The sequence below is a fragment of the Martes martes genome (assembly GCF_963455335.1).
Source record: "Martes martes genome assembly, chromosome: 8".
Taxonomy (NCBI): domain Eukaryota; kingdom Metazoa; phylum Chordata; class Mammalia; order Carnivora; family Mustelidae; genus Martes; species Martes martes.
The window spans coordinates 87,446,651-87,461,074 of record NC_137895.1 but is presented as its reverse complement, the minus strand read 5'-3'; the positions used below and the strand labels follow the sequence as shown (position 1 = coordinate 87,461,074).

General features: G+C 44.6%; 1 protein-coding gene across 1 annotated transcript; it reads left to right on the top strand.

The window, feature by feature from the left end:
• Positions 1-2,786: 2,786 nt before the first annotated feature.
• Positions 2,787-7,031, top strand: LOC308347114 (keratin, type II cytoskeletal 6B-like; the record flags this gene model as incomplete). Its single annotated transcript, XM_080810261.1, has 4 exons — positions 2,787-3,326; positions 6,184-6,404; positions 6,630-6,664; positions 6,778-7,031. 4 exons carry the CDS (start codon positions 2,787-2,789, stop codon positions 7,029-7,031), a joined length of 1,050 nt encoding a protein of 349 aa, XP_080666387.1.
• Positions 7,032-14,424: the final 7,393 nt, after the last annotated feature.

Here is a 14,424-nt window from a genome sequence, read left to right as displayed (position 1 = left end):
AGGCTGGGGGCAAGAGATTATAGGAAGAAACAAACAATAGACCATCTGACCATCTAAGATCTAGAGACTCTTTGGGAAATTAGCACATTTAAAAGTTGGTCTGTGTATGAGAGAATTTAGGAAGTCATGCATATATCCAGGAAGACACATGCTCAGAAAAGTTTCGAGAAGATCTTATGTATTCACCTTGTACTGATCTGTAGGTTCAGAGTAAGCCTAGCTAAGTGGTGAAGGAGTGTCCCATCATAGGGATAATATGCAAACATTGAGAGATGAGGTTTCCTCAGTTTTCTTATTTTGTTTTTGTTGTTGTTGTTTCAGCTCCTGGAACACAAGAAATTACCTATCAAAATAATCACAGAACACAAGCTAAAGAAGCAGCCTGATGTTGAAGTTTTATTATATGCCAGGCACTGTTGACTCATTTAGCCCAAGTATGTCAATGTGAAGGACAAGTCTTCATGTACAAATCCAAGAAGTCCTTATTTGCAATGGTTAGAAGTAGGAGTGTGACTTGAGGCAGGACCCTATTGGTCATGAAGTTTCAAGAAATGTGAAGGTAGAATTGAAAAACCAATAAAAGACAAGGCCTATTGGCAACATTTTGTTAGTGAAAGAAAAAATCAGAGTGACTGGGAAATGCAAGCCACTCTGCAGTTGTTGGGTAGGGTGTTTTGAGGAGTAAGAATTATCCACCCAATATGCATATGGCCCAAAATACTTTCCCCAAATACCTTTCCCCAAAATACTTTCTACAAATGAGTGACTGGTCAAGAAGGAGTTCACCTCACTCATGGATGAGCAGTAGTCAGAAATGAACCATTTTAGGACCCACAAAAGATAACATATGTTTGAAAATGAAATGAATATGAAAAATGAAAGACAGGTAATGATCACACCAGCACAAAGTTGCTATGAAACATTACCAAAATTAATGAAATAAACCCCCTATTAAATTTGAGAATAAAAACCATATAAAGAGATAATAATAGCTAAAACTTTACTTAGAGAAGTCAGATATGAGGCAGAGAGAAAAATAAAGCCACGGTGCAAATGAAGGCCAAATTAATATCAGTACAAAGGACAATAGGTATGCTAAATGCACAATAAAGGACTTACAGGACAATATTGAGAAAAGAGAATTTCATGAACTGGAGGATGGGGCAAAGTGTGTTAAAGGAGAGTCAAAAGGAAATACAGATAAAGAAGATAAAGTAGGTCCAACACAAGCATAATTGAAACACCTAAAGGAAGTATACACGCAAATAGTCCCCTCAAAGCACAGAAACATCTTCAATCATATGGCTGGAGACTTGCCTTGAGAATTTATTTTGATGGACAAATACACATTACTTAGTCATTTCTAAATATGTAAATATTTATTAAGCATATATATATATATATATATATATATAAAAAACATTCATTATGTTTTAAAATATTTGTTCTTTTTTTAAGATTTTATTTATTTGTTTATTGAGAGAGAGTGGGTGTGTGTGCAAGTGGGGGGAAGGGAAGAGGGAGATGTAGAGAATCTGAAGCAGACTTTGTGCTGAGCAGGGAGACTAATGTCAGGCTCAATCTAATGACCTTGAGATCATGACCCAAGTCAAAATTAAGAGTCAGTCACTTAATCAACTCAACCACACAGCCACCCCAGTGATAATATTCATTTTTATACACTTTCAACTACACCTACTTCTAGAAAAGTTTAAATACGTAAAATAAACTTATTACCCTTCTAGATTTAAGTTCCCATTGACAGGAACACAGAGGAGAGAGTAACATATTTAATGACACCAGTGGATGCAAAGACAAAGAATAAAAAAAAATTCTATGGAAAAATTAATGTAGTTTATTTAATAAATAAATTGCAAGAAAAAAATATGGATGGTTAAATTATTTAAAAGACATATTATTTGGAGGATACATCACTCAAACAAATATGTATGAATCTTGTTTGGATCCTGAATGAGAATACAGGGCATTTAGATGTTAGACACTTCATCATGTTAAAGAATCACTATTAAACTTTAAGATATAAAAATAATATTTTGGTCATTTTTAAAAACAGTGTGCCATTTAGAGATAAAAACTGAATTGTTTACTGATGAATCACATGGTCTTCTGGAATTTCTTTTCAAATAAATTTAAGGTGGACTAAGAAAGAGGGGGAAGTTATGAATGAAATAAGGCTTACCTTGAGATACAATAACAAAATCTGGGTGATGGGCATCCAGGGCTTTTTAAGTTCTTCTTATATTTTTCTGCCTATCCAACATTTTACATAACAGAAAAAAACAAGTCAAACTTCACATATTTGCAATTATTGGAAAATATTAATCTTTTGTTCAGTCATAAGCAATAGATAACTTTCAGATTTCTAGTTCCCAGCTGTCAGAAAATACCAGGTTGGAGAGGAGAGCACTCAGGACACTCTGATACACAAGCAAAACATTCTGAACCTTTGTTTGAGACAAAGTCTAACTCCTAGAATAGTCTTATTGTGTTGATATCAATCATAGATTAAAGATAGGAGAATATCTCCCTGGCTAACAGAAGCCAAAAAAGCAATCTTCATATTTCATAACTATTCTAATAACAAAGATGAAGTCTCACTGTTTTTAATAGCCAGCCCTACCCAACATGCAAAGTCACCTTTCAGGATGAGCCCAGTCCAGTCCACCCTGCACAGTGGCTTCTGGAAAGCATCTCATGTTCCTCCTCCTCTCACCTTTACCCTCCAGCATTCCATGCTTTCTTCAGCCTTCTCCTCTTCAGGAACCATGTCTAGCAGATCCACCATGAAGAGCCAAAGCATCAGCCACCATGGCTTCAGTGCCAGCTCAGCCAGAGTCCCAGGGGTCTGCCGCTCTGGCTTCAGCAGTGTCTCCGTGTCCCACTCCAGGGGCAGTGGTGGCTTCAGTGGAGCGTGTGGAGGAGCCGGCTTTGGCAGCAGGAACCTCTATGGCCTGGGTGGCTCCAAGAGGATCTCCATCGGAGGGGGCAGCTGTGCCATTAGAGGCGGATATGGTGGCAGTGTTGGAGGTGGCTTTGGCTATGGAGGTGGAGCCGCAAGTGGATTTGGTTTTGGTGGTGCAGTTGGTGGTGGCTTTGGGCTCGGTGGTGGACCTGGCTTTGCTGGTGGCTATGGGGGCTCTGGCTTCCCTGTGTCCCCTCCTGGAGGCATCCAAGAGGTCACCGTCAACCAGAATCTCCTCACTCCTCTGAACCTGCAAATCGACCCCACCATCCAGAGGGTGAGGACTGAGGAGAGGGAGCAGATCAAGACCCTCAACAACAAGTTTGCCTCCTTCATCGACAAGGTGAGCCATGAGCACCTGCCTCCACTGGGATTCCAGAGTCCCCAAACTAGACAAGTAACCTGTGTCCTACCAGGGGGAGACTCAGGAGGAAGGGAGGGAGAAGGGGACTGGGACTCGCTCTCCCCTGGGATGCCAGGTGGGTTCCATGTCCACAACAGGCAGAAGGTGATGGAAATCATTTAAAACCACTGGGTCTCTTAAGTGTCCTTCATCATTCCCAGGGAATAATACTCTACTTTTGATAAGCATGAAGCAAAAGAAGGCAGTGAGAGAATGGAATGGGTTAACATTTACCACTGAAGAGTCTATGATGAGATACAAAGAAAAGGCCAGTCATAACCTGCTCTGAGGCTCTGGGTAGGAAGAAAAAAAAATGAAAAGCAAAAAGAAGAAAAGAAAGATAATATTATTTTCGGTCCATGTGAGAAAAAGAAATATTTGAGATGCACAAGTACGTATATTCCATTAAAAATGAATTTACTCTAGAAACAGAGCATGACCATCTATCAAGAATGTTTTCAGAGAGATACTTACACTAAATGGAAGTTTAGATTAGAATTGAATCATTAGATAACATTCAACATCCATTTTACTGACATCCTCTGGAAAATAAAAGCTTTGCACAATGTTATCTGGTAAAAACTATTTTAAATTACATTTGTGATTCTGCTTGTCAAGAGAAGGAGAGGAAGTGATGAAAAATCATTGATGGCCACAGTAACTTATAGGGAAGGAACATCTCAAAGGTCTTTTGGGGGAATTTCACTGGGGAGATCTGTGGGTTGAGAAGGAAAAAGATTTGGGGGGAACATGCATCCCAAACTGAACCTCTCTACATTGTTTAGTAGCCCAACACCATGGAGACCACCCTGACCTATTTAGAAATCTAACAGTACAAACATCTTATTTTCTTTCAATGTCTGGGAAATGACCATCTTGTCTTCTTCTGGGTGTGGTTCCTGGAGCAGTAGAACAAGTTACTAGACACCAAGTGAACCCACCTTCAGAATTAGAGCACCAGCCATAAGGCCAAACCTGAAGCCTATGTGTGAGCAGTACCTCAACAACTTCAGGAGGCAACTGGAATGTCTTCCCTCCTTTAATGATTGCCTGGACTCAGGGCTCAGATGCATGCAGTCCTGGTGGAGAACTTCGGAGATAGGAGCTTGTTTCTGAAGCCCATATTTCAAGTCTATGAGTGACCAGGTTTAGTTGTGGGCATGATTGCTTAGGAAAAAATATCCAGTTGAAATAAAAATGGCAAATTATTGCCTAAGAAAAATCAGAATAAACAAAATAGACAGTGGGTTTCATCACCAAGTACACATTAAGGGAGAAAATGAGAGAGTAGTCACTTTCTAGCCTCCATGAACTGATAGCTCAATTCAAGAACCATCCATTTAGTGTGAAAGGTTGGGTCAAGACAGGCTTTTTAAAAATTCTTTACTCATTGGCTCAAGCATCTCTGCTCTTCCTCTTTTTAGATACAAAGGAGAAATCAATAAGCATGAAGCAGCACAAAATGAATTCACCCAAAGATGGTGAGTTTATCAAGATTAGGTGTCTCAGTCCCTTTGTTGAAGGCTGGAAGAGTAAAAAGCAAGAGCCAAAAATAGAAGAAAAAAAAGATTTTAATGACATTGTACTCCTGAACTTTGCCTTTAACCTCTCCCTGACTGTGAATACCATAGATATGAAGAACATCACTGTTTTTTGCAACATTAGGTGCTCAATGATCCTCCAGAACTATTCATTTGTGAAACAGCAGATAATCTTGTGCCATCTACTTTTCTTAGAGATGTAATATTATTTGGTACAAACTTATTAAATGATTGGGAATTGAAAGCCATTGTTCATATGTGAAAGCCCATACTTTTTTTCTTTCCTTCTGAACTCCTGCAGGTCAAGGTGAACAGACCACCTTGCTACACAGTACAAAGAAGGAAACTACTAAGCTCAACCAAATGATCCTTAGACAGATATCTGACCTTTATGACATCCAAAAGAAGATAGGATGGAGCAGAGAGTGGGAGTAGGGAAAGGAAGAAAAGTATTATCTCCTTGCTAGACCATCAGTCAGTCATCAACCATAATTTGGACATATTCTGGGCACTAGAACCTACAAGGGAGGAAAGACCATGCTGTCCTTAGTAAGTGCCACTGAGTCTCTCAGGACAAATGGGCCCAATCCCAAGAGCATGATACAAACACATAGAAACATCTCTCCTGGTCACAGGAGTAGATTATGGGCTAGAAGCACAGCAACAGGATTGATCTTAGAGGAATGATTGTATGGGAGCTGCAAAGAAACAAATGGGGAGGAAAGGCAGGCTGTACAAGTTGAGAAAAGATGTTGCAAATCTGCTCATGATTCAAAAAAAGAGGCAAGAGTAAACGGGCAGAGCAGGGTTTTCCAAACATGTGACTCTGAGCTGGGATGAGAAAAGGGTTTCAATCGTCTTATGGAAAATTTACCTCCTCAAGGGACCATATTTTTTAATGTGCAAATTTAGTTGTGGACATGCCAGACACATTTGTGTCTGTGGTCCAGATTTGACTTTGGAGACAACACTCAAAAAAATCCAGTTGTCCAGTTCTTCTAATATGTAGACTGTAGACTCAATCAGTCACCATCCACGTCCTCATACAGGTGGTTAATACAAAAGGCATAGGGCGTTAATAACAATCTCAGAGATGTGAAAAGGTTAGCAGATAGTCAAACAGCTAGACAGGAAGATGCAGGGTTCCCTTTCTACCAATTCTACACTCTAGAATTCTTCCTCACTAGAAAGAAGTGTGGTCAGGCTCCTCTAGAGGACTGAATCTCAAGTTCATCCTGCCTATATTCCTCTTCTAGTGTGCCAACCTGCAGTCCGCCATCGCTGATGCTGAGCAGCGTGGGGAGATGGCCCTCAAGGATGCCAAGAACAAGCTGGCTGGGCTGGAGGATGCCCTGCAGAAGGCCAAGCAGGACATGGCCAGGTTGCTGAAGGAGTACCAGGAGCTGATGAATGTTAAACTGGCCCTGGATGTGGAGATTGCCACCTACAGGAAGCTGCTGGAGGGCGAGGAGTGCAGGTGGGTAACTTAGCACAGAAGCCCCTCAAACATCCTGGATCCAGGTTCAGGATGTCGGGCCATGACACAAGTTGAAGGCACCCTAGTTATGGCCATAGTGGCTACTCTCAGAGAACCGTTTCCAAGGCAGCTTCCCCATGGGCTATCCTCACATCGAGGTTTCCCACTCTGGTCCATGGGTAGCTCTCTGAGGTCTCATGCCCCCTGTGTCTTCTCCCTTCCTAGGCTGAGTGGCGAAGGCGTTGGACAAGTCAACATCTGTAAGTACCTTTGCTCACCTCCTTCCCTTGCCCTTGTGCTCCTCTGACTGGACTGAGGCTGGCAGAATGAGCTCACTGTGTCCTGTGTGTCTTTGTCCCTCTCCCCTTCACAGCTGTGGTGCAGTCCACCGTGTCTGGCGGCTATGGCAGCGCTGGTGGCTATGGCAGTGCCAGCGGTATGGGCGGTGGCTCAGGCCTGGGCGGAGGCAGCGGCTACTCCTATGGCAGCGGCCACAGCCTTGGAGCTGGCTTCAGTTCCAGCAGTGGCAGAGGCATGGGCGGTGGCTTCAGCTCCTCTGGAGGCAGCAGCTCCACCATCAAGTACACCACCACCTCATCCTCCAGCAGGAAGAGCTACAAGCACTAAGTCCTGCCATCGGCTCTTGGTCCCACGTTGTCCCTGTCTACAGCTGCATTGCCCTCTCTCAGGCCACGTCTCCTCTCTTGCCTCCAACTTCCCTCAGCCCCTAGTTACAGCTGACGTGTCCTCCTTCTCGTTTTCACTGTCTACACCAGCTGTATCTGAGCTCCCATCATTCACCATCAGAAGGTTAAAAATCACTGACACTCAGACAAGCACATGTCCATTTGATGTGTCCATCTTATGATCAGCTGTCTCCGTCTTCCACGATTCTGGGGTGAAAATGACCTATGCCCCTCTTGAAAACCAAAACTCAGTGCTACAGAATAAGGATTCTTCCCTTTGATTTCTAACTGTCCTGTGCGTTGGAGCTACACTCAGGAGTTCCCCATATGACAAGTTGTTATCCCCCTGTGAACTGTCCCTCAATAGTATTGACACAACCCTCTCAGGCACACATTTATAGTCCTGCATAGTCCTGTAATGCTTGCTTTCTGCTTTCTTTCATTGTGTTAAATAAAGCATCAAATAAAGATTCTGTCAGATTTTGCAGCTGATTATGTATTGGTTCTGAAACTGTCCCATCCCCACCTGATCCTTGTCTTTGCAGAACCTTCTCTCAGCCCCACTGACAACTTACCCTGCTTCATACCGAACTCTGTCAGTCAACATTATGTGATACTAGTTATCCTGTGGGCAGTATGACTCCCAGCAACTATTCAGCCCTCTGCCACTCAGGGCTCTTTCTCAAAATGGAATCTTCTAAAATGCTTTAGGAGAGAAAGGGAGGTTGGGATCCTGGAAAGTAGATTAGCATAATCTGATAACTGAGGGGTTTTGTTTTTCCAACTGGGTCACTCCGTAGCTTGGTCCTCAGCCTGGTCTCCTCCACCCAAGCCCCAGCCGCCGCCAGGAAAACACTGCACTGATCCAGCAGGACAGAGGCCAATTGGTAGGAAGGCAAAATGCTTGGTTTGACTCTGTGATAAAAAAAAAAAAAAAAAGGTTTGCTGCAAAGTTGCTGCTTTTAAGTAACTTCTCAGATGCATCAGCTGAACCAATAACCCCGTTGGGTCGAAGCATTGAAAGCCTGGGAGCAGAGCAGTAAATGAATTGAAATAGGCTCCTTTGCACGCAAAGGCATTAGGGTCACACTAAAGAACTTGACACATGCTGGTTACAATCCATAGAACTGTACACCTAAACACAGGGAATCTGACTCTTTTTAAATTAGGTCATGATTTCCTTGAAACAAAGTGAAGCTGTCAAGAAATTAATAGAATGAGCTAATAAAACCTCCAAGCAGTGTTGGTTGGAGACTTTGTTTTGAAGTGCTGTTGGCAAAAGATGAGACTGAAAGATGGTCCATGTTGACAGATGGCTCTCAGATTAGCACGGGGGCGGTTCTGGCTGGGGAACACTCTGCTTTTGTGATAGGACACCCAAAAGCCATTTTCAGTGTAAACTTCATGCAAGTTCTGGCAAGCGAAAGCAGATAGTGGAGGCTCATTCAAATCTTCCCAGATATTGGTGTCTTCCCAGATTTGACTTTTGCACAGAAATGGGCTTCCTATCTTTTAGGCTATGTTTACACGAGTTTATTCTAGAATATGGCTACCAGACATTCCATACCGAGTTATCTGTATGCAAAGGAATAAAATGGAAGAGAAACTTTCACAAGAAAAATAACAACTAATTCTGTTATAATAATATTTTGATAATTTGAAGCCACAGAAAATAACTTCTCCCCCACCACCCCCTGGTCATGAAGCAAGCTGCAGTCTAGCCTTATTCCATGGCTGTCTACAGGTAGGCAAGGGTCTTGCTACTGAACAGGTTAGGCTGCTAGGCAGAAGTTTGGAGCTGAGGGAGACTTTTGAATTAATATTCAAAATTACTCTTCTACTCTACCCTTCTACTATGCAGCTCTAGACTTTGAGGCCAAGGGTATGGTGGAAGAGGAGCTTAGGAACTGCCATGCTGAACAAAATCCCAAGAGCTGACAAGGAAACTTCCCAATGAGCCAGGCTCAGACTCTGGTTCTTCTTCCCCGTTTGAGAAGCTCCATAACAGCTGGTTACCCTACAGGCCTCCCTCACATCCTTGAGTAAAGCCCAAATGAGTCCCTAGTTCTACGGAGGCCAACTGCTTACCAGCAGGTTTGATACTCAGGGCAGGCATTACTATCCCAGTCACCCAGTCAAAACAGAGGACATACAGTTAAATTTCAATTTCACGTAAACAACATGAGAAATTAAGTATGTCCCAAATATTGCACAGAACATATTTACATCAAAAAATTATGTATCATTTATCTGAAATTCAAATTGAACTGTATATCTTGTATTTTTATTTGCTGAATCTGGCAACCCGACCTACGAAGTAGGTAAATTTGTCTTCATATTGACCTGCAGAAAAGGGCATTGGTGGTTGGACTGCTGCTCTGGATTTCTATTGTAAAGGGGCAGACAGTAGGCAAGGACCAAACTTTAGACCCTTCCCTCCAAACCGCCCCCTCCCCCTGCTACCTCAGGCTTCAGTCCCAGGCTGCTGCTACCACCTGCCCCTATAATCACCTCAAACAGCCTCAGAGCCCCCTGGGCTTCATCATAGTTTTTGTGGTTGTCATTGGTAGTTCTTAGTTCCCAGGCCTTCCACGTGTTTCTAAAATTTCTCAAGATTGATCCTGAGGGAGGGAGACAAACCAGGTCCAGCCTGTTGGCCATCTTAGCAGAACTTTGAGCCATGAATTATTTTTAAAGGACATTGTGCTTATTTATTCTGTATGTGATTTATTAAAAGACATTAACTTGGAAAGAAGTATTTATTTACGAAAGTAAATAAGTTAAAATAACCATAGCGATTGATACTAAAGAGTGGGAATTTGGATAATGGCTCTTTCCTTTTTATACGTTTCTGCCACATAAATGTAAACATCCTCATTTCCAACCCCCCCCAAACACACACAGAGTTTTTAAATAAAGAAAAAAATAAGTCATACTTTATTTAAACTAAAAAATACCACTTTCATTACGTGCTGAATTCATACATTTTCTCTTCTGCTCCATTAATCTCATTGCGTGATCACACCATTGTAATTACTAATGCTTCTTATTCCATGTTGGTTTCTGGTACAGCAATTCCTACCATTTGTTTTCATTCTTTTCTGGTCATTCTTGTGCATTTTGTTTCATTGGTACTGTTGCTGTTGGGTATCCCTAGGCATCTCAGAGTTTTTGTGATGAATGAGAACCCTTTCTTTTCCATTGTATTTTCTTATCACTGGAAGGCAGTGCCTGAGAATTATAGATTTCTGGACCCACTCACATCATTACACTTTGTCCCAGTTATAACGATGAGGTTAAATGAGTTAGAGGCAGAACCAGCATCCAAGGACTGACTTCTCTCCTTTCAGAATCTGTCTCTCCCCCAGGGTTAGAGAGGTATTGTGGTCTTGCCCAGGACTCTGGCTCCATCATGGGGAGAGGTGCAGGAGAGGAGGGACTGAGCTTGCCTTCCCCTACCACTCCAGCCCTTCCTTGCTTTGCCTGCCCTCTGGTGGAAGTGCCATACCATGGGGTGTTGCCAGCAGACACCAGAGTGGGCCTCTCACCTAGCTGGGGCATCTGCCCGCATCTGCCAGATGATGACCTCAGCTGGTAACATACTCACACACTGAGGGCAAACACCAAGCTGCGCCGCCCTTCAGCTTGAGAACCCCAGCCCACACTGGAAGGAAGAGGAATGACAGTTTTTACCCAAGCTGGTGAGCTTACAGCTCTCTCCTCCTCCAGCTCTGGACTCTGTCCAAGCTTTATTTTGTCTTGCCTTTCCCTGAGAGTGCTCGCTTGTCTATGAAGCCTTATGTTCCCTACTCTGACTTCTCATTCATTCTTCAATGATGAGGGAGTGATGAGTGGAATGTGATTGTCTTTAGCCTGGGTTACCCTTCCTTCACAAAATATCTCCCAAACCTTATATATGTCCTATGTGACTCAGCAACCCAGCAAAGTTACCCAGCAATACAGTTTCAGATGGCTGGTGGCATAGCCAGATCGTAGACACTGCAAATAATTTAAAGAAAGTAGGGAACACTATTAAGTTCATCTTGGATTCAACTGAATCCTGTGCCTACCCTTGAAAAAAAAAATCCCTCTTACCTGGCAGAGCCAGAACACACATACACACATGCACGCATACACACACATACACACACACACACACACACACACACACCAGAAGACAAGGACAATGTGTGCAAAATTATGAAGTTATGTGAGCCATGTCAGATCCACTTTGGAGGGGCTAGGTGGATATCGGTCCCTTCAAGGGGAAATTTTTAAAAAATTTTTTTATTAACATATAAGGTATTATTAGCCCCAGGGGTACAGGTCTGTGAGTCACCAGGTTTACACTTCACAGCACTCACCATAGCATATACCTTCCCCAATGTCCATAACCCAACCACCCTCTCCCTACCCTCCTCCCCCCGGCAACCCTCAGTTTGTTTTGTGAGATTAAGAGTCTCTTATGGTTTGTCTCCCTCCTGATCAAGAGGAAATTTTTAAAGATGTAGGAAAATCATAGTTTAAAACCAAATCCTTAAATACCACAATGCCTAAACAACCTTATCGGGATGCAGAATATAGGTGCTTATCTCAAGAGACATTAAATGCTCCGGAGAAAAACCAAACCAAAACAAACAAGAAAGAACTCCATTTATTGCAGAATCATATCTTCTATATCATTCCCGAAAGAATCTACAGAAGTCTCACCACTTCTCTGGAGAGAAGATTTCCCTGTTGACCATTAAAGTCCAGAGGCCCTTGGATTCTGACTTGAATTCTTCTCGCTGAGGTTTAAGGGTATCTGCTGGCGACTCCAACAACAACCAAGAAACTGACTGGTCTACTGTAGTGCTCTTCCCCGCTCCCCATACCTCCTATTTCCCAATTCCGTCATCATATTCATTAGTCTCTGGGCTCACTCCAAGTTGGCCAACTCTTGCTTAATAAACCAGCCCTCGGGGGAGAGGGAGGGGGAAGGAAAAGCATTTTGATGCATTCCTTTAAAAGGAGTTAGTGTCTCTCATTGGCCCAATGGGAGCATACCCAGAATACCCACCACAGGAAATCACGCAGAGGCTGCTGAGACACCTGCCTGTGGGGTCACACCCCCTTTCACCCCTTTTCTGGAAAGGCAGGTCACAGCAGCGTCTGGGCTGCTCAGATGAAACCTGCATCAAATATGTGATGCTGGCCCTTTCAGAACTGCTTCGTCCCAACTGATTCCAGAAACATACTTGGTTTTGCACCCTCGAAGTCCCCCCTGCAAAGCTGCATATCCATCCATTGCCCTTTGAGTTGCACACAAAGAAAGCCAGCTAATTCAAAGTGTCCTCTGCTGAGTGGCTTCCTCTAAGAAATGGGTTTTGTTTTTTTTTTTTTTTTTGTAATCATGAGTCATTCTTTTTTTTTTACATTTTTTACCCTCTGTCTCTGGGCTTTCGAGGGTTTACCCCTCTTAAAGCAGAGCACAGAGAGCTGCCTGCTCTCCAGTGTGCCTTGACTCAATCACTCTCAGCTTAATGGCTCTCAGTTTCCCGACATCATCATCCATTGTCACTGTCCTCAGCATCAGTGTGTGCTCATGTGGTGCCCACAGGGCAGCTGGGAGTCAGGTGGCCCAGCATGACAGCCATCATGAGGCAGGGACTCTCAGGCCCTCCAGGGGATGGTGGAAAACACAGCCCCACATCCAGAAGCAACTGCCCATAGAAACTCCCCGGTGAATGATGCAGCAGAGATGTCTCACATAGAAAGACACAACTTTACAGACAAGTGGGTGTGCGTTCAGCAGATAAATGCAATCCATCTTGAGTATCCACAGATGGATTCACTCTGTGATTTACCCGTGAGAAATGCTAAACCAAGCCAGCGCGCCACCCTCTCCTTGTATACTCAGGCTGTATTCTCATACGTGTGCCAGAAACGTGGCCTCTGGAGCCCACAGGGGGAGTCAGGCTCGTGTGAAGCCCTCAAGGTCCGTCCTGTGATCGGATCACGATGTGCACGGTTTGAACTGCAGATCTTCAGTTCTGTTCTAGGGCCTCTTACACGACTCTCACTGCACCACAGGCGTCCATTTTCTCTTCCTCACAGCCCAGCAGGCCCGCGACGGGGAGAGTCACGTGGAACAATGCCTGTATGTCTAGCGCACTGAGGAGTGCTGTGGCATGGGCCCAGACCCTGTGCAAGGGAACAGGAGACGACAGTCCTGGAGTCCTGGTTCCAGCCTTACTCTCTACTTCATGCGGGACTCCAGGACCTCGCTCTCCTCATCCAGAAATGGGGAACCTCTTGAAGGCGTATGTCATGAACTTTTCTAGAGCTGAAGTGAACAGCAAGGGCCAGGGGGTCTAGACCCCAGATCACGGCCTGCTCTCCAAGGAGGAGGGGTCCCTGCCCGGCATCCCAGAGCTCCCCATGCACAAGCCGTGCCTGCTCGTGTTCACACAGTGACTCCCTATCGTGGTGGCTCCTTTACTTGAGGCAGTGGGGATAACAGCGTCTCCTCTGCCGGAGTAGCCCAGTACCTAGTACACTGTAGGTCCCAACCAGTATTCGTTGAAAGAATAAATGAACAAATGAGCAGATGCACCTTGGTTGAGGCTCCGGTCAGCAGTGCCCCTCAGATGTGACCAGGAGTGAGGGATGACACTGGAAGGCAAGAAGGAGGGAAGGGCTTCCGTGTTGTCCAAGTTTACAAGACCCTGAGGTGGTGCCAAGCCCTGCACGGCTTCTGGCTGTTACTTCCCAGCTGGTGACACACACCCCAGACCTCGACAGCACCCCCGAGCCCTGGAAGGAGCCAGTGGATGGTGTCAACAGCCTCCCATGGTGCAGCAGTGTCACCCAGCCCACCCAGCCTGTGCCCATGGACTGTGGCAGCGTGCCATTCCACCTGTCCAGGGTTTCTGGGTATGGTGCTCTGTATTCACAGAGGTCCAGGAAGAGCCAAAGGGGGCATTCCGGTCGCCCCCACTTTCCTCTACCAGCAGTGTCCCTGTTTGGCTGCTCCTCCTTGGTACCAGCGGGAGGGACCTGGTGAAGCGCCCTGATCCAGGGAACAAATGAAGCCATTAAAGTGGTCAGAGGTGGCAGCCAAGACACACCTGAAGCCTGTCTTGTCTGAATCCCTGCACCTGCTTTCTGTGGGACCCACAGGGGGGCCTGGACATGCTGGCACCGCACCATCCCATCCCTCCAGGAGGGGCCCCAGCTGTGCTTCCTGGGCAATGGGGGCTTTTTTCACTGGCTATGAAGTGAGGGAGGCGGGGGGCAAATGTGGGCAGCCCAGGGATTCAGGACTCCTGCTAGGCTACCAGACAGCTGCATCG